At 35.0% G+C, this 25947-nt stretch overlaps 3 protein-coding genes and 1 long non-coding RNA gene across 5 annotated transcripts; 1 reads left to right on the top strand and 3 right to left on the bottom strand.

The window, feature by feature from the left end:
* Positions 1–5859: 5859 nt before the first annotated feature.
* On the bottom strand, positions 5860–12992 carry LOC144549159 (putative disease resistance RPP13-like protein 1). The gene is made up of 5 exons (XM_078297894.1): positions 12485–12992; positions 10979–11849; positions 9781–10139; positions 6255–9077; positions 5860–6126 (listed from the first exon to the last, which is right to left on the bottom strand). The coding sequence occupies exons 1-5, from the start codon at positions 12848–12850 to the stop codon at positions 6121–6123; spliced, it is 4425 nt and encodes a 1474-aa protein (XP_078154020.1). The 5' UTR covers positions 12851–12992; the 3' UTR covers positions 5860–6120.
* Positions 12993–13233: 241 nt separating this feature from the next.
* On the top strand, positions 13234–16180 carry LOC144549080 (uncharacterized). The gene is made up of 3 exons (XR_013509564.1): positions 13234–15072; positions 15270–15324; positions 15740–16180. It is a non-coding gene; the product is annotated as an uncharacterized LOC144549080 (long non-coding RNA).
* A 2529-nt stretch (positions 16181–18709) lies between these two features.
* LOC144549160 (uncharacterized) lies at positions 18710–23116 on the bottom strand. Of its 2 annotated transcripts, none has more exons than XM_078297896.1 (8): positions 21409–23116; positions 20732–21220; positions 20559–20627; positions 20376–20445; positions 19752–19893; positions 19342–19463; positions 19160–19237; positions 18710–18976 (listed from the first exon to the last, which is right to left on the bottom strand). In XM_078297896.1, the coding sequence occupies exon 1, from the start codon at positions 22999–23001 to the stop codon at positions 21436–21438; it is 1566 nt and encodes a 521-aa protein (XP_078154022.1). In that variant the 5' UTR covers positions 23002–23116; the 3' UTR covers positions 18710–18976; positions 19160–19237; positions 19342–19463; positions 19752–19893; positions 20376–20445; positions 20559–20627; positions 20732–21220; positions 21409–21435. The 2 variants fall into 2 exon arrangements, with proteins under 2 accessions (XP_078154022.1, XP_078154021.1); XM_078297895.1 differs by having other exon boundaries at positions 19342–19469.
* Positions 23046–25296, bottom strand: LOC144548862 (putative disease resistance RPP13-like protein 1). Its single transcript, XM_078297574.1, has 3 exons — positions 24561–25296; positions 23113–24297; positions 23046–23081 (listed from the first exon to the last, which is right to left on the bottom strand). The coding sequence occupies exons 1-3, from the start codon at positions 24930–24932 to the stop codon at positions 23046–23048; spliced, it is 1593 nt and encodes a 530-aa protein (XP_078153700.1). The 5' UTR covers positions 24933–25296.
* Between the last annotated feature and the right edge of the window lie 651 nt (positions 25297–25947).

Below are 25947 nucleotides of genomic sequence, written 5' to 3' on the forward strand. Positions count from 1 at the left end.
ACAGTGTTGGACCCAAACTTATTTGAACTTATTTCAACAAGTCACGCAAAATATGAGATATCTGAGAAGATGAGAATTCGGTGCCGGACCCGAAATTTTTATTCAAATGGTTTAAATCCCTTTCTTTCATCAATTCAAAAATCAAAGTGTAGGATGAATTTAAGATTCGTGTTGGGATTAAATCCAATGGTCCAAGAAATCTAGAACTTAATATGTATTCATTTAATTTATTAAAAATCTGTTTTCGTCCAAATTTTGAATCGAAGATTCGTAACAATTTATAATGTCTTACGAGTATTATTACGTCTTTATAATTTGATTTTTAGACCCGACTAATTAAATTTAAAGTAGTATATATATATACACATATAATTATCAAATCAATTACTCTTAGTTAGAATTCAATTATTTATTTATTTACATGATTTGATTTATTTCCTTTCTTAGTTTCACGATTGCAACGAATTTTAGATTTACCGAATATTTACACTTTATTTATGGTGCTATATTTTATCTTATGTTTTTAACCTCCAATTTTTAATGTACGAATTTGATTCATTTATATTTCTAAATTTTAGATTCATTTTATGTTACTCAGATAAATCTGATCGTTCATTAATCTAATAAAAATTTTAATTAGACGAAATGATTAACTTAATAATTAAATCATGTTTTAAAATTTTGGAATATAACACTTAATTAACATAGTTTTTTTATAAATTATTTTTATCAATTTTTTCCTACTTTTTGGCTACAAAACAAGACTTCTGCCAAAAAAACCCGATTTACCGATCTGATTTTCCGATTCCGGCCGATTCATCCGATTCTAACTAGGCGGTCAAAAATCCGATTCCGATTCCGATTCCGATTTTTTGAACTATGATAATAAATTAATTTGTAACGACTACTTTTCAAAGTTCTCGTACTAAAAAAGTTTCACCTTGTAATTTTCAATTCCAAAATGTTTCAAGTATTACAGTTTTTATTTCGCTAGATATAAAAGTCCACTACCCCACATATACACACAAATATAAATATAAATGTGCATGAAAAGATTAAATTTACTGAATTTCAATTTCACGACACCAGCCAACTTTTTTTTTTTTCTCCGAAGTCCAAGTAGAAAAAAAAACAGGACTCACAGAAAAAAAAAAAAAAAAAAAAGCGCGGCTAACAAATAAGTTTACCTTGAAAGGCAGGTGGTGGATCTACTGTAGCACAGAGGGGGTAGCCGCCCCTTCTGGATTTCGAGTTTTAGTGGTTATTTATTGGTACCAATCGACTTTGTCCTTTTCTGAAAAAAAATTTGTCCCTCTATGGATATTTGATTTGTAATTCGAATTAAATTTAATATTAAAATTAAAATAAATTTCTTGAATTATAATTGGTAATATTAATTATAAGTTATAGGATCATAAATTATAATTCAATATATTGAAAAATATAAGTCAAAACATTGTTTTTATTGAGTACTTAATTAGTCAATGGGGATTAGCTATTTAAAACCCGATTTGATATTTTTTTGTCCCTCTCTGACGAAAATCTTGGGACCTAGTAATAACAGTTTTGACCATAGTAGGAAAAATCGGCCGGCCCCGATCCGATCTTGAGCTGATCCTCACGTAGCAAATAATAAAGAAAAAAAAAAAAAAAAAACTGATCCTGAGCTGATCTAGATCCGATCCTCCTATCCCGTATCGGTATCGGCTGGGACCAATCCCGATACCAATAATTCCTACTATGGTTTTGACAAGAAGCCTAAAACTCAAGAAATCGCATAACTATAAGAAACAAAAGCGAAGGTATTGGTTACCAGTAAAAAGGGAGAGGATAAATACCGGGCAAAGAAGTGTCTTTTCTGAGCTGTCGGATAAGAGTTTTGGTTACTGGAGCGCCACCATTTTTGGCAGGAGATAGTAGAATATTTTCACAGGAGAAAAGAAGATAATAGAGTATTGAAAAAGAATGGGAACACTTTGTACTTTCCCTTTTGCTTGAACGCGCAAGAGCGAAGTCAGTCAATAAAGCGTGCATGTCTTGGAAGTGTAAGAATTTCTCAATTTCTCTCCATGTCGTAAAGAAAGGACAAGTCCAGTTTCCCTCTGAAAGAGCGTAGGTGATTGGTTTCTAAAATGAGCCGAAGAGACAGGGATCGGACCCAACCACGGAGAGTAGGGTCACTGCCTCACTGGAAGAAACCACGTGGAAATGAGGACCTAACATTATTTATTTATTTATTTTTATCATATTATTATTATTTTTTTTTTTTTATAATTATCAGTATCACTGTCAGCTAGGACCTAAAATAATTGCTATCCATCTTTTATTTCCGATGTAAATTAAGTATTAAAATTAATATTTCACCTATATTCCTTCATTTTAAAATAATTTTTCTCACATTTTCCCAATCGACAATTCAAAATACCGAATTTTTTATTAACAAACTATAAAATAAATAAATTAGAAAAATAACATAGTTTTCAACAAAATTCCAGAGCTAACCTTACCGCTGGATAATCCAGCAATAATTCAGAGCGAACCCAATAGATTCTTCAACGGTTTTGCAAATATGATTTTTTTAATTTAATAGAAGTTCTAATTTTTTAATTTTTTTCTATTGAAATATTATAAATATTTTTATATTTCTTAGAAAATAGAAGGAGTACTATAGAATTGAATTTATTAGAAAGACTGTTACAAATAATATTTTTCATGCAGAATTTTTTTTTGCTGCTGTAAAAAAAATTAAAATATTCTTTGATCTGTTACTGAAAATAATAAAAATGTTTTGGATAAATATTTTTCAGACCGGATCAAATTTATTGATTCCAGGTACACACACACAGACTGTGACCACACACTGAAAAAATGACTTCATTGATGATATGTGAATCTGAGGTAATGGTGATTAACTAGCAGTATATATTTTTTTTTCAGGAATATAAATGGAATAAATATTGCACATACTGGACACACGACTGGTACGATGCTACGGTACGGCAATGGCTCGGTAAACCACAAGTTAAAGGTAGATGAGACATGGGTAATTGAAGAAGCTGATTTTAATTTGTGGGGCCTCACGCCGGAGTATTTCTTACCGCCGGCCGACCTTCAATGGGAATGAGTGCACATGAATTAAAAATTAAATGACAAGGCATGATATAGAGCAGCAAGCATGATCAATTTTGTTTCTTAATTTGTATATTTTTTTTTTGGTATGTTAATATAAATAAATAAAACAATTATTGTTTTACTCTGTATTAGAGAAAAAACTAGCTCCCATGGCCACATTGGACATGAGAAATTAATTAATAGAACACTATATATGTATGTATATATAAGACCATTTCAGTTCTGAAAATTCAAATGCATGCTCTAAATATTGTCCAACGTTTTATGAAGGATATATATTAAAAAAAGTGAGATTTTCTTGACAATTATTATGATAACAATTTCTCAAATCATGCCAACAAAATTTCAAAATAAAAAACTTATAGACATGTTTACTTTTCTTATAACAGATTTATTGTGTATCATGTTTTCTTTCTAATTACTCTACCTTGTATAGAAGATTGTTGGCACATATCATGTGCACAGCACTTGCTTGACTAAATTCCTCTAAGAATTTCAACTATATATGAAGCAAGTCAAGATCACAATAATCTTGTCTTTGTTGTTCAGTTCTGTCGATATATTGTCAGGGGCGGATCCAGTATAGAACCAGGGGGTTCAACTTTTAGTGGTGATTTATCGGTACCGATCGACTTTGCCCCTCCCTGGAATTTTTTTTGTTTCCCTCTGGATGTTTGATTTGTAATTCGGATTAAATTTAGTGTTAAAATAAAAAATAAATTTCTTGAATTATGATTGATAATTTGAATTATAAGTTAAAGCATAAAAAATTATAAGTCAGAGCATTGAAAAATATAAGTCAAAACATTATTTTTTTTATCAAGTACCCAATTAGTTAATGGATTTAAATCCGATAAGTTTTTTAAACCTGATTTGATATTTTTTTGCACCCACCGACAAAAATATTGGGTCCGCCCCTGTATATTGTGATGCTAATGAAAATATATATTGTATGTTAAACATTAACCTCGTTGCGTTGAGTCTATCTGTTGACAAATCTGATGCTTATGGACGTCTTAATAGTTTTTTCTGTGTTGCGTGTTTGTGTGTGTATATATGTATTGTCTATATGCAAAGTAAAATTATCCACGTATAATAGGAAGAGAAGATAAATAAAATATCTCCGAGGTTATTTTTTTCAACATAAGAAATAACATGTGGTTGTTCGTAAAAGAGTATAGTTTAATTTTTTAAATTGGTGGGTGTTTGTCTGATTTAACGGGTTAGTATCTTCACAGAAGTACATGTTCCAACTTTAGTCGCAGGTTTGTGGTACAATTTTTGATACTGTTTATTCTTCTAAGGAAGTTTCTTCAATGCTACTGTTATTTTTTTTATACTACCATTTTCCTCAATAGATGTTACTTATTGTTAATGACAGGAGAACATGGTAATATTTTGGGTTGTTCTTTTTGCTTGATCTTGAGTTTGATAGTTAAGAACATAAGATTTGCGCTTTCAATTCCTTTTGATTTTCTTGGAAGTAAAATATTTTTTATGTGCTCCACAGCCACTGTGCATTTAAAAAAGAAAAAAAAAATATATATATATATATATATATATATATATATAGGCTGTGGCTAATTTGCTGCCGGCAGCATTTCTGCCGGCGGTGCTGCCACTGTTTTTTCTATTTTTTGATGTTCAAACGACAAATCTAAACCGTTAGATGTTTAATCTATATTATAATCTACTTGGAGACAAAATTTTACATTTTTTTGAATTTTTTTACTATATATTAAGCTGGTTTGAAAACCGCTGATTTCAATGCTGCAGAAATTTACTGAAATCAGCGGTTTTCAAACCAGCTTAATATATAGTAAAAAAATTCCAAAAAATGTAAAATTTGGTCTCCAAGTAGATTATAATATAGATTAAACATCTAACGGTTTGAATTTGTTGTTTGGACATCACACGGCTAAATATAGCCCCGGCAGCACCTCTGCCGAAATGCTGCCAGCAACAATTTAGACAGACCCTATATATATATATATATAGTACGGCTAACGCGCTTCCTCTAGCATATGGGCCGAAATGCTTCCGGTGAAAATTTGAAATTTCAAAATCCAAAAAGTCGATCTGAACCGTTCATCTTCTTCTCCATATTAATATCTACTTGGAGACCAAATTTTACATTTTTCTAAAATTTTTTACTATTTATTAAGCCATTTTGAAAATCGCTGATCCAACGGTAGCTTCTGATTTTTACTGTTTGGTAAGCCACCGTTGGATCAGCGATTAGCCGTACTCATATATAGAGGAAGCGCGTTAGCCGTACTCTATATATATATATATATATATATATATATATTCATATTCTCAGCAACACCTAAGAGCTGAATATATAACCACTAATATCGGGCACATCTTGGAAAAGAAGGAAAAATTCATAGAATAAGAAAGAAAAATTTGAAACTTTGCCCTGCATTAGACAGGCGTTGCAGTTGCAGGTTTCCTTAATTAGCCAAAACAGACAATCTCATTTGATTAGCACTAATTGGTAGTCTGAAAGATATTTGAGGAGACTCCTTCCCATATGTAGGATAAGATTTTTCCCTTTCTTTTCAAATTTGATTGTTGTGATTGGTCTATATATGTTGGCACTGTAGGGTATGAAACCTTGCTCTAAATTGTGTAATATCTATGGTGGCAGGGATTGTTCTGCAAAAATGTAGAAATAGTACAGCCAAAATGCAATGGAATAGACACCACTCAAAGAGCTTAAAAAAAAAAAAAAAAAGACTTCTAGATAAGATGCTCAAATTTTGGAGTGCGATAACAAAGACGGATCCAAATTAAGATTTGTTCCCCATTGAAAAGCATCATGTTCATAGGTTTTGTTCCTTCAAAAGGTTCGTCTTAATTAATATTGCCAAATACAATACACAGCACAAATATATTGCCACCTTTTCCCAAGGAAAGATGTTATATTGCCACCTGTTAACAATCGCGAATGTAGATTATTGAAATGCTGTTTAATCCTTCATTTTATACCTAGAAAAGAGAAAAAGGCATTATTAGAAAGTTAAAAAAAGGGAAAAAATAAGTCTTATATATGATTACATAAAAGTATAAAGAAGTTCAGTTGTCTAAAATATTCAAATAATAATACATTTACGAACCTCATTTGTATCAATGTCAGGGCAGCCACAACCACGAACACACACATCACAACCAGATGGAATCAACCCATCCGGCAGCTCATAAAGCAAATCACAATCTTCGATTTCCAACCTTTTAAGTGAGAAAATGCTCTGCCGGTCGATATGTGACATTTCATGAGAGGAATCAACAAAGGGCTCAGCAGGCTCCACCAACTGCAGTCCATCCATCATTAGTAATTTCAAGGATTTACATGAATAAATTTTCAATGCAGCCAACATATTCAGATCCCCTAATCCGGTAATCAACTCTAGGTAGTCACACTGTAAAAACTGCAATTTTTCAAGCCGGAAGGACATCTGGTTCAGATTCACAACTTCGATACTAGAACATTTCTGAACCTTGAGGTGTTTGAGAGTGTGGAAATTGCCAAATGGAAGATCTTGAATATCTTCACAAGATTCTAACAATACTTCTTGAATTGAATGGAAGGAAGATGGATCCCTCATCCATTCTGGTATTCTGGCTGAAGGATACCATCTTAGTAAAAGTTTTTTGAGGTTAGGATGTGGTTGGAGACATTCTAACAAGGAAAAATCTACATCATCTAGACCAACTGACCTGCCATCATAGCTTTTCCTGACGCTTAATATTAGCTCTGATTTTGCATCATAAGGAAATTTGTAATTGCGAGAATCCCAGCATAAATCTAAAGTTTCAAGGTTGCACTTGTTTTTCAGGTTAGCACGCTGCGCATCTGCTAATCTCATCTTCTCTAATCCTTCAATAGAGAGTTTTCCTTCAAGGTCATTCATATCCTTTAACCAAGCTATACTTCTAACTCTCAACCATGCTGCCATTGTTTTTATTGCCGGAAAATTAACATAACCCTGAGGGTCATAATTGAGCTTGTAATTGTTTTTGACTGAACCACGGAGAGGCAACAATTTAAGCTCTTCTAAACTGCTGAGTTGGCCAATTGTATTTGGTAATGCTTGAATCCGATTAGAAAGGATTGTTAATTCATGAAGGTTAGTAAGATTTCTGAGATCTAAAGGAAGTTCCTCCAATTGATCAGTTCTAATAACTAATCTCAGTAAGTTACCAAGTAAACAGAGTGATTTAGGTAGCTTCTTAGCTTTGCTAGATTGGATATTTAGAAACTGTAATTTAGCAAGATCACCAATACTTTCAGGTAGATATTCCAGGGAAAAACAATCAAGAATTAAAGTTTGCAGGTTAAAAAGGAGGCCAATGGACAATGGCAACATTTTAAGATCAAAAGAACTAATACCCAGATAAACAAGATGTTTCAACTCGGGAATGAAGTCAGGAATCTTTTTGATGCCCCCTTTCAATTCCAATATCCTGAGTGCTTCAAATTTAGTGAGGTTACATATGGATAGGTCCCCTGAACATTCTTTGTAATATTCCGACAACTTCGAATTTTGGTCCACAGCCTTTGTATTGTCAATACAATATTGGTGCTCCAAATCTCTGCTACAACCGCTCACATCCATAGAAAGAGTTCTTAAACCCTTCATATTTTGATAGAGAAGTTCATTTACATAGCCCACAAAACCTCTTGCATACAAATGGTATGATGCTCGTGGAACATCTCTCTGTTGAGTATTAAGAGGCTGATTGGCCTCCACTGAATAATGTTCATTCTCAGAATTAAGTCGAGCAAGATCATGGATTATATCATGCAACTTACAACATTCTGAAGATCGACCTGAAAAATCATCAAGAAATGACCTGTCTTTTAACTCCTCATAATAATCAATACCAACTTCTTTGATTCTTCTTCTGTCCATGGACTCGATATAGCCATGAGAGATCCATAACTCTATCAAATTCATCTTTTCTAACAAGTAATCTTTTGGGTACATTGAACAAAACAAAAAACACGGCTTAAGGTGAGCAGGTAGGTGAGTGTAGCTGATCTCAAGTGCTGGAAATATATCATTTGATGGATTTAATTCCCAAAGATCACATTCTAGAACCTCCAACCAACCCTCTTTATCTGTTTCATGGCTAAGGAGGCTTGCAATCAACTTCACAGCCAATGGCAACCCATCACACTTTCTCATAATCTTCCTTCCTATATCTTTCAAGTGGGTTGGTACAATGTGAGTTGCACCAATAAATGCATAATGTTGAAACAATTGCCAGCACGAATCTTCTGACAACTTATTTGGCCTACAATAGTCTGTTGTTTGCATGATCTCTGCAACCTTTCTATTTCGTGTTGTCACGAGAATTCTGACCATCTTTGCTTCTTCTAAATGAACTCGAAACAACTCCCAATGTTTTTGATCCTCGTTCCACACGTCATCTAAGACAAGCAGTATTTTTTTTCCCTTCACAGTTTTCGCAAGTTTTTCTTGTAATTGGCTCAACTCATTCACACCAGTATTCATTTTATTGGAGATTGATTCAATGGTTTGTTTGATCAGTCTCCTCACATCAAAATTTTCAGAGACGCATACCCACCCAATTAAATCAAACTGCCAGGAAACCGTTTCATCTTTGTACACAAGTTGGGCAATAGTGGTTTTTCCGAGTCCACCTTTGCCAACAATTGAAATAACCGAAAATGACTTCTCTTTTTCTTTTTCAGATAGTAAGAAATTGATAACCTCAGTTATTTCAGCATCTCTGCCAAAAATAATTGCCTCATCCACCATGTGATTTGTTTCTCGAAAAGTTTTTTTTCTCGGACGCCTCACCCCATCACACTCCCTTAATTTAAGAACCTTACGATCCTTTTCTATTTCATCAAATTGACTTCTTATTTTGTGAAGCCGATATACCAAGCCATCAGGAATTGGAAGAACCGACTGTCCAAAAAAGTAACTGTATTACATAAGTATGCCAAGTTTCATTATTTGTTATCTAAAAATGATAATTAAGGTGTGAAATAACCACTCTGATGTTAGACTTGTAAAGCTTATAATAAAACAAATGACCACTCCAGTGGATGCCATTTCAGCTAAAAGGAAAAGAAAAAGAAAAAGAAAAAGAAAAAGAAAAAGGAAATTCAAGGATTTTTTAGAAATAAAAAATGAATTTCTTTTGGAAAGGGAAGTGATCCAGCTCATTTTGAAAAACAGATGGAACCGCATTCCAACTTGAGCAGCTTGCTGGGACAACACCATTGGTGCGGTTCCATCAGTTTTCAACCCATCCACCAATGGTGCGGTTCCACCATTTTTTCTTTTGCAAATTAGGGTTATATATAAACCCAGATTTTCTTCTTTTCTTCCCCAAACTCCATTTTCAGCCAAATTTTTTCATTATTTACTCCCTTTGTGTGGTTTGTGTGGCTGGGTTGAAAACTGGTGGAATCGGCAAGCTGCCCAAGTTGGAATCGCACGGCTGGATACCTTCCCATTAAAGAAAAAAATGTATTTTTATTTCTGAAAAAAAAAAATCAAAATAAAAATCAACTATCCTCCATTTGGTTTTAGAGCCACACAACGGCACACACACAAAATAGCACAAGTAAGATCCTGTTAATTTCTATATGCAAAAGGCACTAACCTTCATCTGCTGAGAAGCCTTTCTTGCCTCTACTTGGAGACGTGTGACCTCATACCGATACTCGCTGAGCACATCCTCAGCATCATAAGCTACCTCCTTGAGCTCCTTGAGCCAATGCTTGACATAGTGGTCTATGTTCTCCCTCTCTTCAGCATCGTACAGCGTGGCCTTGATCAACCTCAGTGTTTGCATCAGCATCTCGAGATCCTCCTCAGCAGAAGGAGCCTGCCCAGAGGCTCTAATTGAGGAGAGCAATTCAGTGCCAAGAGAGAGCAGAGAGATTATCAAATACCCTGCCTTTTTGCCCGAAACTGTAGATATCTGTTGAGAGCGAGAGGAAGGTTCCATGGATCTTGGTTCTGAAAATGAGAAATGATTATTATTTATTTGTTTCTAAAATATTTTATTGTTGGTAGACAAAGGAAATTGAATCAATTAACCAGCCATGAATCCACCATAAAAAAAATTGCTTTTAGTACGAGCTAAATGATATTTTTTTATAGTACAAAGTTACAAACAATTGCATATCATCTTTAGTACATAATATATTTTTTCACCGCTAATATATAACTCAAGTTTTAATTCCAAATAATATTACTAGAATATTAAATTCAATCTGAAATGCTTGCCATTTGCGTTTATAATTATGATGTAAGTATAATGGTTTAGATGATTGTGTTGTGTGTTGTGTGTTGTGATGTTCAATAAAATGAACATGAGAAATCATGATTATTCATGGGCATAACACGTGCTCATAAATCATAATTAATATTTGGTGATTTAAATTTGTCATTCTCATTCGCTATATTAATTTCATAAGGAGTAAATGATATATTAAATTAGGGACATTGAATTCTTTTTTGTTAACCTTTTGTTGACCTTTTTGTTAACCTTTCAAATTAATCTGATTGGAAAACACGTTTAATACCAGTTGACCAAGGTATTGTGTATTATGTGTGTTATATGTTCAAAATTCAAAATATAATTTGAGAACTTCAATCATCATAAAATAACTTCAATCATCATAAAATACTTACAAAATTTTCAAATTTGATTAGGCAAAAAATAAAATTGCAAATGCACTAATACGGAACAATCTGCCACAGTAACACTGAAAAACTAAAAAACCAAGGAAACAATGGATGATGAAAAATGAACCCTCAGCAAAACAAACCTGTTAAATGAAAACTATACGTACCTGTTAACGATTTTGATCCCCAAATGTCACTTTCTAGAATATCTCTCCAACTTTCTTCATGTGTTTCATGCCTAAGGAGACTTGCAATCGACTTCACAATCGATGGCAACCCACCACACTTTCTCGTAATCTCCCTTCCCATAACTTCCAAGTGTGTTGGCACAATGCGACTTGTACCAATAAATGCATAATGCTGAAACAACTGCCAACACGAATCTTCAGACAAGTCAGTCAGCCTACAATAGGCCTTTGTTTGCATGACATCTGCAACCTTTTTATTTCTTGTTGTCACAAGAATTCTAACCATCTTTGCTTCTTTAAAAGAAACTCGAAATAACTCCCAAAAACTTTGATTCTCATTCCACACATCATCCAAGACAAGCAATATTTTTTTTCCATTCACAACTTTTGCAAACTCTTCTTGTAATCGGCTCAACTCACTCACACCATTATTCGATTCAGAGATTGATTCAATAGTTGCTTTGATGAGTCTATTGACATCAAATTCTTCAGAGGCACATACCCACCCACATAAATCAAAGCACATGGAAACCCTTTGATCTTTGTAGACAAGTTGGGCAATGGTTGTTTTTCCAAGCCCACCTTTGCCAACAATTGAAATGACCGAAAATGATTTTTCTTTTTGAAATAGCAAGAAATCGATGATCTCCTTTACTTCAGTATCTCTGCCAAAAATGGTTGCCTCGTCCACCCATTGATGCACTTGGGGTTGTAAAATTTTGTTGTTCAGATGGTCCACCCCATCACTCTCCCTTAATTGCAGAGCCTCACGTTCTTTTTCTATTTCATCAAATTGATTTCTTATTTTGTTAAGTCGATCTATAATGCCATCTGGATTTGGAACAATGTACTGTACAAAAAAAAATGTGTTACATTAGTATGCCAAATTTCATAATTTGTTAACTGAAAATGATAATTAAGGGATCAAGTGACCACTCAGATGTTACAAAATATACTGATAAGAAAATCGAGCAAAGTTTATTTGCAGAATGGTCCTCTCTAAATATTTACAGTCGCTTTCCCTATTGGATAGCTGACATGTGACCAGAAAGCCCCCCTAATCCCTAACTAGCAGCAATGATCGATAGCCGACAAGTGACCACTCAGATGTTAGATTTTGAAATCTGGTAATGAAACAAGTGACCACTCAGTAGATACTAATCTAGCTAAAACAATAATAATGAAAATTCAAGCATCCTCCATTTACTTTTAGAGTGTGCTACAGAACACAATCATTAACCGAAAGGAAGGAGAAGGGAGAAGCAGTGAGACTGGATCTGACCGAATTCGATCACCTGCTCCAGAAGAGGAAAATCAGAGAGAAACATGAGGGGTACTGATGTCGCTATACAAAATCATCGATTTTCAACCATTTTGTCACCCCAAATCAAGAAGAGACAAGTACCACACATAGTGCCACACAACGACAAAAAAAATAGGACAGGTAAGATCCTTTTTAATTTGTATATGCACTAAGGCACTAACCTCCATCTGCTTTTTCTTGTGAGAACCGGAAGCCTCAGAAGCTTTTCTTGCCTTTACTTGGTTGTGTGTGACCTCGCATCGGTGCTTGTTGAGCGTATCCTCAGCATCATAAGTGACCTTCTTGAGGTCCTCGAGCCAGAGCTTGATGGAGCGGTCTCTGATCTCCCTCTCCTCAGCATCGTACAGCAAGTCCTTGATCCAATTAAAAGTTCGCATCAGCCTCTCCAGATCTTCGTCAACAGTACAAGCACGCCTCTTTTTTGAGTTATTAGATTTTGATGAAGAAGCAGCAGCCTGTGCAGAGGCTGTAATTGAGAGGATCAATTTGGTGCCCAGAGAAAGCAGAGAGGTCAAATTCCCTGCCATTTTGTCCGGTACAAGTGACTCCTTGTGCTAAAGAGATTTCTTTCTGGTGGGTGGGAGACTGGGAGGGAGAGGGAACCTAGCTTACCCAACCAAAAAGTGTTTCCCCAATTTGAGCCTCAATCCAAACCTTGGCAACATTCCCCAAGTATACTATTAACAATTTGAAGCTATACGTATGCGAAACAATTTGGGTTTGATCATTCCGTGTCCGTCAGATCCACTTTGAGTTCCGTACGCATCAATATTCACACAAATCTCAAAGTATATGAGACACACAAAATCCATCGAACTCAATCCGGGCATGTCAATATTCACACGAATCTCAAAGTGCATCAGACAACTCAATTTGACTATTTTGAGTCCGTGGGTGTCGGACCCAACGTTCTCGTACCTACGCGGGTGAAATTAGGGGTACCCAACTTGTTCTCCTTCCCGACGCAACTCCTTCCATCGTGGATTCGAAATGCACCTTCGATCTCCTCTCCATCGTGGATTCCAAATCCACAGGTAATCTCCATTCTCTTACGAATTTGCCCGACTTTCTATCTATAAAACTCGAATTCACGACGGCGGCGGTCGGCGGAACAGGAGATAATTTAACCCTATTTTTTCCTTTACGATTTTGTGCGATTTGCTTTCCTTGCTCTGGGATGTTCGCTGAAAAACCCTAAAACCAATACCTTCGATTTAGATACTGCAATATTTGATCTCATCTTGGTTATTACTATCTCTTTTAGTTACTGAGTTTTTCGTATTTAGCTGTTATTGTTGGTTTGATATAAATTTGTGTTATCGATTCAGGCCTATTGGGGAGATATAAATTTGTGTTTTTCGTATTTAGCTGTTATCAATTCAGGCCTATTGTGGAAATATAAATTTCTGTTGATGAGAGTCAATAGAATACAAAATTGATACTTAGGACTTTTGGCAAGTGGTACCAGGTTCGTACCAGTCCCGGAATAGTAGTGGTACAGATTTGTGTTGTGATTAAGTTGGAGGTATGGATGAATTTACCTCTGCGAAAAGTAAGTATATCAAATGCATTACTGAAAGAAAGAAACGGGAATAAACCTAATTTTTATCTCTTGAACATTCTTGTCAAAGATCTGATATTAAAGTTGTAATTCTTCAAATCAAACACCTTGATTGAATCAGTTCTTCACCAGGAACAGTGAAAATGTGCCAGGTGAGGTAAGATGCCATTTATATATCCATTGCTCGGTGGACTGGTAGGATTTTGTAGGATACATTTCCCGTATCACATTCCTAAGTTTGAGCAGCTCTGATTAAAAGTATGTCTGACCTTTCTTGTTTGGCTTTACTCGAAAACACATAATTGAGCATAATGAAAAAAACATATACCATAGTGCGAGATTATTGTATACATGGTTTTATGATCTATTGGGAAGTCAACACTTCATAATAAATGAAAGAAGAAAGAATGGGTGAATTTTTAATCAGCACTGCTCTTTTTTTATATATTAGTAGCTTAGAACATTAAATTTTAGAAATGTGGGGACATTTTGGTTACTAATATATATTAATAGATTACAACATCCAAATTTAAAATGTGGGGACATTTTTGTTTTATAAACATATATGAAATGTTATATCAGAACTATATATCGCACTCACTTTGGAGCACAGCGGCTACTTTTTATTTTTTTTCTTTTATTTCTTTTTACATTGCTTGGAATACAGTGTATTCACCGTAAATCACATCTTGAAATATTGCTTACTGGGATTATTAGTATGAAATATTGCATGTTGGGAAATTTGGTGATCATATAGATAGATTATGTGGGGACATTTTGGTTACTAATATCAAATGACTTCAAATAAGATGAATCTTTTGTTATTTTAATTTTTGATGGTTGGCGGCGAAATGCCAACAGGTGTATTGATAAGAAAAGTTTTATTTACAGAATACTAATGCCAAATGAGTTTTTTTTTTTTTTTTTTTTTTTTTTTTTTTTTACTGCCTGATTTAGCTGCAGTTGGCTTTGGTCAGATGGCAGTGGTATCATCAACTTAAATTATTCTTATTTATTGAAAATTTTCTTAAATGTAAGCACTCATGTAAGTTTTAGTTGAATTTAAATAAATTTCTGGCCTTAAAATAAACTATGATATTATAACTAATAGTCATACAGATGGTGGCATTCCTTTGCTGTTAGAGCTTGCTAGGTGTTATAGAGAGTTCTCAATCTGAGGCTGCAAAGGTTATTTCTTTTGGATTTACCTAAAACACTAAATTTTGGTAAATAAGTTGAAATTGCTAGGTGTTTCTTCAACTGTTTGTCATGCATATATTTCACATATTCTGTATGTAATTCAATACAATTCGAGACATGATTGAATGGTGCCACAATTAGGAAAACTAATCTTGTTTTGTATTTAATCTTCTGTTAATTTTTAGACAACTATATTATTGCTCATCTCAGTAAGAAGGGAGAAACCAAGAATCATCAAAGGTATCTGCTGTCTTTCTTTTTATTTCTTGTAGGTGTCTAAACTCTTTATTAATGAACCTGTAATTGTAGTCTAATGGTCAGTGTGGGTTAAAATAGGAAACATTTTCCATGTACCCTTTTGAAAAGAGTGAAAATATTACATTTGCCCCTTGCTAATAAGACAAGGAGTCTACTTCTACCTTACCTTGCACATCGGTGTATCAGATTAAATTGTGTAAAAGTTGAGCAATTTGCATTACGCTCCCGCAATATAGTCAATGAATTCCACTTGTTGGCCGAGCTAGATGTAATAAAGTAACAAATATTTGCATTATGATTATTTTCTGAAGCAATGTGATTTCCAATACTTATCATTGGTGTAATCAAACACTTGGTTTCAACTTTCAATCACATCTCTTTTGAATTTGACCCCTAGGTACTGTTGATGCCTGGTTTGGTTTACTGGCATGTCAGTATGGTACATGCATGTATCATATCTAATATGGTATAGATTCTGGTTCATGATAGATGTATTTCTGAGTAGTGAGTTTTTTTTTCTTTGGTGTTTAGAGGAGTCCAGATCAGGCTTGCTGGTACATAAGAATGGTAGGAAGAATAGTACTGGTAAATGGTACCGTAATGGGTTTACTGGTACAGGATGTAGTTTTGATATGCTGGTACAGTTTGTTTTTTTTTTTATTTATTTTTTACTTTTTTTGTTTGGTCCAGTGTTTGTAGGCCTAGCTACTGATTTGGGTTAGAAAGGTAGATGTTTTATTTTTAGGCCAAGAGCCTTTGTAATGCCGCCCTTTACATTTTCCTTTAATATATTCATTGGCAGCTGCTGCCATTTAAAATAAAAAACAAAAAACAAAAGAACAAAATAATAATATGGTATAGGTATTCTCTAATCGAAATAACTGAATACTTCATTTTAGTAGAACATCTCTTGACATTTGATTGATGTAGAATGTTAGGACACATTGGTCATCTTGATTTTGAACTTGCTCTTTTTATTTTAGTGAAGTAGTATATAAGCAATGAATTTCTTAACGATAAAAATATATTTACGCACTTTGTACTAGCAGGAGAGAAATTCACAAAAAACCGTAACTCAGATCTCAAATCACAACTGCTTGCACTTGTATCTCTAGCCCGTACTTTTTCTGTAGTCGAACTCAGGTTAAAGCTTAAGTGCATAAAGTAATGTTCCTTGAATTTGATATAATTGTATTTGGATTTTGGAGTGCAAAACAGTCATCTGAATTTCACGTATTTACGAATATGATTCAGTAATAGAGTGATTATCAATGGACGGTTTCATACTCTCGCAGTTTGAAAATAAATATTATCTCACTGTTTTTTAAAGTAAGATATCCGAAATTTTCTATTTGTTATTTTCAGTTTATAAGCATTAATATAGCATAGTTCTCCATACATACTCTTCTTGCTGAAGTGAAACTCACATTCTTTCAACACTCTGAATACTTGGTTTCATTTATATCTGCATTCCATGAGTCACTGCAGAAAGCGAAGATAACTGAGAATTTTGATAGATTAATTTGATTAAGATTTTTTTAAATTAATTATTAATTTTATATAGTCATAAAAGAAATTATTCATATTTTATGATGTACAATTTTAGTTCAATATAAAAAAAGATACAATGTTTGAGAGCCCGTTGGAGAGACCATTCTTTGTTCTTTAAGTAACAGAAGTTACTTTAAGCAATTTTTTTGATTTATATCCTGTTAATTTGAGAAAAATGCTCTTTATTTGTTAGATTTAAGACAGTTGCAAATTAACTGTCGATTTATAGAATCATAAATTAAATTTATCCAACTTATTTAAGACAGTCTAGAGACAAATTTTGAAAATTAAAAGTTGGGTTAAAAGGTCACAACTCCGAATTTCAATAATTAATCTGAAAGCATAATAGAAACATATGAATAACATATATAAGAACTTAATCTGAAAACATAATAGAAACAAGTGATCATGACAAACCTTTGGAAAAGAAACAAGTAATCATAGAGTACGTTTGTATCGATTTCTATTCCTCTGGATTTGCAGGAGGCAGTGCGAAATATTATAGGAGCACTGGTGTCACAGCTCCCGATTAAATATCTCGGTTTGCCTCTTACTGTTAAAAAAACCGAGAAAGATTATGTTCCAACCAATGCTCGAAGTGGTACAGAATAGAATGGAAGAGTGGACGTCAAATTTCCTGTCTTATGGGAGTAGGATCACTCTAATCAAAGCAATTCTCTTAGCAATGCCCCTGGATTACATGGAAGCGCTGAAAATTCCGGTTGGAGTCATTAAGCACTTAGACAAAATGCAACGAAACTTTGTTTGGAAAGGGAATGACACGTGCAAAGGGATAAATTGTCTGGTAAATTGGGACATAGTATGTGCCTCCAATTAGCTTAATGGAGGACCGGGGATTATTGACTTACGTTTACAAAATGATGCATTGTTAACCAAATGGATATGGACGATTGAAAAATCCACGGAAGGCTTCTGGGCTTCAGCAATGAGAGACCTATATGGGATAATGTGGGTGCCTCATTTTTTATTAAGGATCTGGCAAAGCTGGTTCACTTCTATAATTCCTCGATATGAAGAATTGGAGGGTTAGAATGGAGTGCATCAGGTAGCTTCACGGCTTATAGGATGATGAATCACCAAGGTATCATATCTCCCATGGGTACAAAGCTTTGGAAAATCAAAATCCTCATATAGGTCAAAGTTTTCATGTGGCTGCTATTCGACAACAAAATCATATAGCCCAAGAAATTCTCATAACAAGAGGATGCACATATATGCCGGGTTGTCACATGGATTGTGGGTCATACTAATCTATTCTTGCGACAAAATAAGAAATGTATTACAGCTTGGGCGGCAGGGGTATGGGCCCTTTGGAAGGAAAGAAACAGACAATTTTTTCAGGTGAGCGAAAATCAGTGTAACGCCTCATTGTGGAGGCAACGATGGAGGTTGCATTGTGGTTGAGACGTACTATAGGGAGGATTTTAGCTTTTGATCCTTTTGTATATATTATTTTGAGACGCTAACTAGGAACTTTGTAATTATAAGTTTTATTGAAAATTTTTGTCCGCTGTTCTTTACCACTGACCATTAAAAAAAAAAAAAAAAATCATACTTTCAATCCCCATGGAAACGCGTGGGTATTTAACTTGTTTCTTAATATATGGTTAATTAAATGTAAGGCCATGAGACTGTACCCCATTAGAGCGGTTTGAGAGGTGATTCGAAAGACTGCAAAAAAAAAGAAAAGAGAAAAAAAAAGAGATTCGTGATCACTCTCTATTTTTTTTATTTTTATTTTTTGCATTTCAAAGCCCGTGGGTAATATTACATGTCCTTAGTTTTCTACCCTTACAAAGATTCAGGATTACCAGTATCGTAGATCAGGTACCTCCTTTTCCCTCCTATAAGATTAAACATTACAAAGACTTTTGAAAGTAAGTAATGTAAATCCTATGTAATTAATTCCTCTAATTCTCCCTGTCCTCACAAGGTTGTCAGCCACATGATTTTGTCTCTAGCTACATTCTGACAGGTGAGTTTCGGTTCTTTTCGAAATCCGTCCACACACTAAAAGATTCCTCGTAGGCTTCCCAATTTGCTTGTACCCGCGGCTGAGTACCTATTACCCATTCAACCAAGGACTTGTTATCTGAGAAGAAAGTTCTCACCAGTAGAAATATTTTTTAGTATACGAAAGTTCTTACCAGTAGAAATATTTTTAAGGAGAATAAACATGTATCAGTAGCAATTTATCTTCCTTTGTATCAGTATTAAAATATAAAAAATACAGAACTATACCAACCTTCCGATTGAGTTCCCTTTGAAAATGAACAGTAAGTGCACGAGGTATGTGACCCTTTGTCAGAGTCTCAGCTAGCTCCTGTAATTTGGCATGAAAAACAAAAACAACACAGTTGAACTACAATAGTTTTCCTGAAGAATAATAAATTAGAGAAATTAGAGAGAATTTTCAGAAGAAAGTACCTCTTGGAATTTATGAAATTTAGAGGCGCGCTGTTGCAGAATGAGATTTCCTTTCACCTTGTTAACTTTGAACAGCTTGAGGGGCACTCAACCAGGGGCATGAAAACCCTAGCTGCCACTTCCTGTATCTTTAATTTTTTACATCAGTAATTTACCAATTGAATCATTTATCCCATTACATCTCAAGGCACTAATAAGTACAACAGATTATTGTATCAATAATCAGAATCTTGAAAAGGAACTAACAGTGGTACCATACCACTTCACCGGTGCTGATCATGGCCTAACAGTATACTAAGAAAAAACATACTGTTTGCACATACTCTACATAAATTTGTATACACGAATCATACTAATTGGTTATATGTGGAATATAAATGACATGATGTATTAAATTAAGGGATGTAAACCTGATAGATTTCAAAGCCGCAGTCTTCACGTCAGAGCAGCATGTAATGATTCCAGATATTTTCACAAGCTTCCCAATATTTGATGCCTTCACTTGTCTAATTGCCATAGGGGTATTCTTTGTCACCGCCATAATACACCTCACTATGCCATTAATATATGTTTGATATTAGCCAATCAGGAAGAACAAACTTCCAAGAAAATGTGAAAGGCTCAGTAATATAATTGATCACCGAGAAGTGATAAGACTATATTAGTTGACATTAATGTGACTTATTAGTCATAGTTGGATTGGCATTGGGGTCAGCACTATCTAACGTCTCGTCAACACGCTGAGTCACGAGGATGTCTCGGTCTTCGTCAGCCGCAACAGCCTCTGTAGGCTCAGGCATTATTTCATCAACTACCTCTGCAAATACTCACACGTACCTCTGTGTTTCCTATCACTCTTTCCCTGAACCCCCCCCCCCCCCCCCCCCCCCCCCCCCCCCAATCCTTGCACTGTAAAACTACATAATTTATTTCATGAGAAATTTCTAAATTTGATTGGTTATGAATGAAAAGTTGCTATGACATCTAATTCTAAAACATGATGAAGTGGGGGATGAAAGATAATAGAACTATACACTGCAATTCTGCAAAGGTCGTCCAACTCGATCTGAACTGCACAAAAATCTTGTGATTTCCCACATCTTGCTGTATACAGTGAAAAATAACATCACAGTATATGTTATAGGGATAAGTGCAAATTTTAAAAACATAGGGGTTATATTGTAAAAAAAAGGGAGATGAGAATATTGAGAGCTCACGAGGAGATTGAGATATGTTAGGTTCTCCATCGTCATCTGTGAAGTTTGTCAGGAAATCCTTTGCACTATCTGTGAGAGATAAAAGAGAACACTTAAGAGTGACAAAATGACCCTAGTAGAGAGATAAAGCGGCGTGGTTAGAATTTAAGATTAAAAGGATCAGACAGAGATACCTTTATCAGTGGCGAAATTCAGTTTCTCCAGGAGGAACCTTGATCAGCTGTGTGATTAGAATTTAAGATTACTGTCCGATGGTTTTCTTTTGAGTCAGAGCAAGAGAGAGGGATAGAGGGTGGTTGCTGGTTGAGGTGTGCCATGGAGAGGAGTCAGTAGTCGACGTAGGGATGAAGATGGTCGGAGTAGAAAAACCTTCGCGTCGAGAGAGGTAGACAGAGATGCAGGGTTAGTACTTTGAGTATGTGAGGGGAGAGGGAGATCGCAAGGTCGGCTCACCATTATCCCCGATTTAAATTGGAAAGGTATCAGCATGGCTTTCCATTATTTCGCGATCCCACATTGGAAAATTATCGGTTGAACTAGTTGGGGGCTTGGGGGGCCTGAATATTATTCTAATTTGATTAGTAAATCCATTTCTATCAAGGGTCTACAAGGGGACTCCTAGATGTTCCTTGTGGGCAAAAGGAAGACATCATCACAGAAAGCTGCAAAATAATTGGATAATAGCTGATTTAGCAGCAACAAACAAGTAATATAGGAAATGAAATGTTCATTTGTCAAATTAGGAGCAATTTAAGTCGTCGACAAATCCAACCAATGTTTATGGTTACATATATGTAAGAAATTCAGTGGACTAAAATTTTAATAATCAAATAATTATAAAATTACGAACCTGATTTGATTATTGCACATGTCCAATTTAAATGTCATGACATCTGCAACCACGAACACGCACATAACAAGGGCCAGATGGAATCAACCCATCTGGCAGAACATGAAGCAAATCACAGTCTTCGATTTCCAACCTCGTAAGTGCTGAAATGCTTTGACGGCATATTTGTGGCATTTCATGAGAGGAATCACCAATGGGCTCAGTAGATCCTACCAACTGCAGTCCATCCATCGTTAGTGATTTCAAGTTTTTACATGAACTAATTTTCAGTGTAGCCAACTTAACCAGATTCCCTAGTCCGGTAATCAACTCCAGGTGGCCACACTGTAAAATCTGCAGTTTTTCAAGCTGGGACGACAGTTGCTCCAGCTGTATAACTCGGATACTAGAACATGTCTGAATCTTGAGGTGCTTGAGAGTGTGGAGTTTGCCAAATGGAAGAAGTTGAATATTGACACAACATTCTAACAATACTTCTTGAATTGAATCCAAGGAAGATGGATGCCTCATCCATTCTGGTATTCTGGCCGAAGGATACCATCTTACTAAAAGTTTTTTTAGGTTAGGATGTGGTTGGAGACATTTTAACAAGAAAAAATCTACTTCATCTACACCAACTGACCGGCCATCATAACCTTTTCTAAGGCTTAATATCAGCTCTGATTTTGCATCGTAAGGAAATTCGTAATTTCCAGAATCCCAGCATAAATCCAATGTTTCAAGTTTGCATTTATTTCCCAGTACAGAATCCCAGCATAAATCCAATGTTTCAAGTTTGCATTTATTTCCCAGGTTGGCATACGCATCTACTAAATTCCTCATCTTCTCTAATCCTTCAATAGAGAGTTTCCCTTCAAGGTTATTCATATCCTTTAACCAATCTATACTTCTAACTCTCAACCATGCTGCCATTGTTTTTATTGCCGAAAAATTAACATGATCATGAGGGACATAATTAAGCTTGTAATTGTTTTTGACTGAACCACGGATGGGCAACAATTTAAGCTCCTCTAAACGGTGGAGATGGCATATTGCACTAGGCAATGCTTGAATCCGATTAGAAAGAATTGTTAATTCACGAAGGTTAGTAAGATTTCTGAGATCTAAAGGAACTTCCTCTAATTGGTCACTTCTAATATCTAATCTCAGTAAGTTACTAAGTAAACAAAGTGATTTGGATAGCTTCTTAACTTTGCTTGATTGGATATTTAGAAACTGTAAGTTAGCAAGGTCACCAATACTTTCAGGTAGATCTTGAAGGGAAAAGCAGTTGAGAATTAAAGTCTGGAGGTTGTAAAGGAGACCAATGGATACTGGCAACATTTTCAGATAAAAAGAAGTAATACGAAGATAAACAAGATGTTTCAACTGGGGAATGAAGTCAGGAATCTCTGTGAAATCCCCTTTCAATTCCAATACCCTAAGTGCTTCAAATTTACTGAGGTTGCATATGGCTATGTCTGCTCGCCATTCTTTATAAAATTCTGGCAGCTTCGAATTTAGACCCATTGCCTCAGTATCGTTAATACAATATCGGTTCTCCAATCCTCTGTTACACCCGATCAGATCCATGGAAAGAGTTCTTAAACCCATCCTATGTTGTCGAAGAATTTGATTTACATGTCCCACAAAACCTCTTACAAATAAATGGTACGTTTCTTTCTGAATAATATCTGTATCATTAAGAGGTTGTTTAATCTCCACTGAATAATGTTCATTCTCAGAATTCAATCGAGCAAGGTCATGGGTTATGTGGCGCAACTTACAGTATTGTGAAGATCCATATGAAAAATCATCAAGTAATAACCTGTCTTTTAACTCTTCATAGTATTTAACACCAATTTCTCTGCTTCTTCTTATGTCCTTTGCCGGGATGTAGCCATGAGAGATCCATAACGCTATCAAATGCATCTTTTCTAGTAAGTAATCTTTTGGGTACATTGAGCAAAACAAAAAACACAGCTTAAGATGAGCAGGTAGATGAGCATAGCTAATCTGAAGTGCTGGGAAAATATCTTCTTTTGATTCTTTTATTTCCCAAAGACCATTTTCCAGAATCTCCCTCCAAAACTCTTCATCAGTTTCATGCCTAAGGAGGCTTGCAATTGACTTTACAGCCAATGGCAACCCACCACACTTCCTTGTAATCTCCCTTCCCATATCCACCAAGTGTATTGGCATGGTGTAACTTGTACCACTAAATGCGTAATGCTGAAATAAATGCCAGCATGAATATTCAGATAATTTACTTGGGTTAAAAAAGGTTGTTGTTTGCATGACCTTTGCTACCTTTTTATTTCTTGTTGTCACGAGAATTCTGACCACCCTTGCTACTTTAAAAGGAACTCGGAACAACTTCCAAAGATTATGATTCTCGTTCCACACGTCATCTAAAACAAGTAGTATTGTTTTTCCCTTCACAGTTTTTGCAAGCTTTTCTTGTAATTGGCTCAACTCACTTAAACCACAATTGGTGTTGGAGAATGATTCAATGGTTCTTTTGATGAGTATCCTGACATCAAATTCTTCAGTGTCACCTACCCACCCATTTAAATCAAAGTACCGGGTTACCCTCTCATCTTTGTAGACCAGTTGGGCAATGGTGGTTTTTCCGAGACCACCTTTTCCAATAATTGAAATGACCGAAAAGGGCTTTTCTTTTTCACATAGTAAGAAATCGATTACCTCCTTTTTTTCAGCATCTCTGCCAAAAACACTCGCCTCATCAACAATGTGACTTGTTGGGAGTCGTAAAATTTTATTGTTCTGACGTCTAACCCCATCACTCTCCGTTAATTGGAGAGCATCACCATCCTTCGCAATTTCATAAAATTGACTTCTTATTTTGTTAAACTGATCAACCATGCCATCAAGAATTGGAACAATGTACTGTCCAAAAAGAAATGTATTATTTAAGTATGCCAAATTTAATAATTTGATAACTGAAAAATGATAAATAGATTTGAAATGTATTAATGTTAGATTGGAAAAGCTGATAATATAACAATTGACCACTCCGGTGGATAAATTTCTATCTAAAAAACAATAAAAAATTCAAGCATCCTCTATTAAGTTTTAGTTCCAAACAAGAAGAAAAATAACACTTGCACAAGTAAGTTAATTTTTAATATATATATGCAAGAGGTACTAACCTCCATTTTTTCTCTCTTGTGAGAACCTGAAGCTGCAGAAGCCTTTCTTGCTTCTAGCTGGACACGGGTGACCTCATACTGGTACTCGCTGAGCACATCCTCGGCATCATAAGAGACCTTTTTCAACTCCTTGAGCCAATACTTGACGGAGTGGTCTCTAATCTCCCTCTCATGAGCATCATACAATGTGTGCTTGATTTGCTCCAGAATTCGCATCAGCCTCTCTAGATCCTCCTCAGCCACTCGAGCACGCCCTCTTTCAGAGTTATTAGAATTTGATGAAGAGGAAGAAGGAGCCTGCGCAGAGGCTGTAATTGAGGGTAGCAAATTGGTGATTAGTGAGAGCAGAGAGGTTATCAAATACCCTGCCATTTTGCTCAGTAGATTTCGGTGGAGAGGCTAGGAAGAAAGAACCTTAGATCTGAGTTGTGTATATGAGAAATTTGTGAAAAGTAAAGAACAGAAGAATGTTGAGATCTGTGGAGATAAGGTAAGTTCTTGGAAGTGGTATGGAGAAGACTTTGTACAGTAGTCAATGTTTATTTCACAATTTATTTTTCTTTTATTTTTTATTTAACAAAAGTTGATATGAATATTTTAGGTGGAGTGGGGTCAATAGTTATTACCTTGTCGAAAGCTCTGTAGTCGTGAAAATGAGAAGTGAGTAAACAGCAGGAGTGTGTTGAGATCTGAGGGGTAAGGTAAGCTCTTAGATTTGGCATGTTTACAATGCTTATTTAACTTGTATTATTATTTTTTTTTCTTTTTCACGAGAGTGATTACTTTGAGTGGAGTGGCCGGGGTCACTATGTCTATATGTTTTGGTGCTTTCCTTTTGGCTCTTATGTTCTTGTCATATTCACAAAAGAATCACTGTTACTTGAGAGTCACATGCATTGGCCGACTAGCCTGGCACTACTATTCATTCATGTACGTATACAGAAATGAACTAGGATAATTGAAGGAAGTTGCAATAAGTAGAGATTTTGCTAAGGGAATTACTTTTACTGAGAATTTGCTATCATGAAAATTAGAGATATTGAATTCGTTTATTAATTTCTTTTTATTAAGTCTAATTAGATACAATACTTTTTACGTATATTGTCGTTCGCTATGTATGCTCTGTCCTTAGATCTGACTTCTAGAAATGAGAAATGAGTAAAGAGTAGTAGAATCCTCTGATATGAGGGGTAAGCTATAGTATAAGCGAAAAAAAATAAATTCCAAGTGGTTTCTGATTTTTCTGAATTAACGCAAACTTTTAATATATTTATTAAGCTATAGATCTGAGGAGTAAGCTATAGTATAATAAAAAAAAATGTAAATTCCAAGTGGTTTCTGATTTCTGAATTAACGCACTAGTGTAGTGGTTGGTTGGCTAATTTGA

Source organism: Carex rostrata, chromosome 34 (genome assembly GCF_964058835.1).
Source record: "Carex rostrata chromosome 34, lpCarRost1.2, whole genome shotgun sequence".
Lineage (NCBI taxonomy): Eukaryota > Viridiplantae > Streptophyta > Magnoliopsida > Poales > Cyperaceae > Carex > Carex rostrata.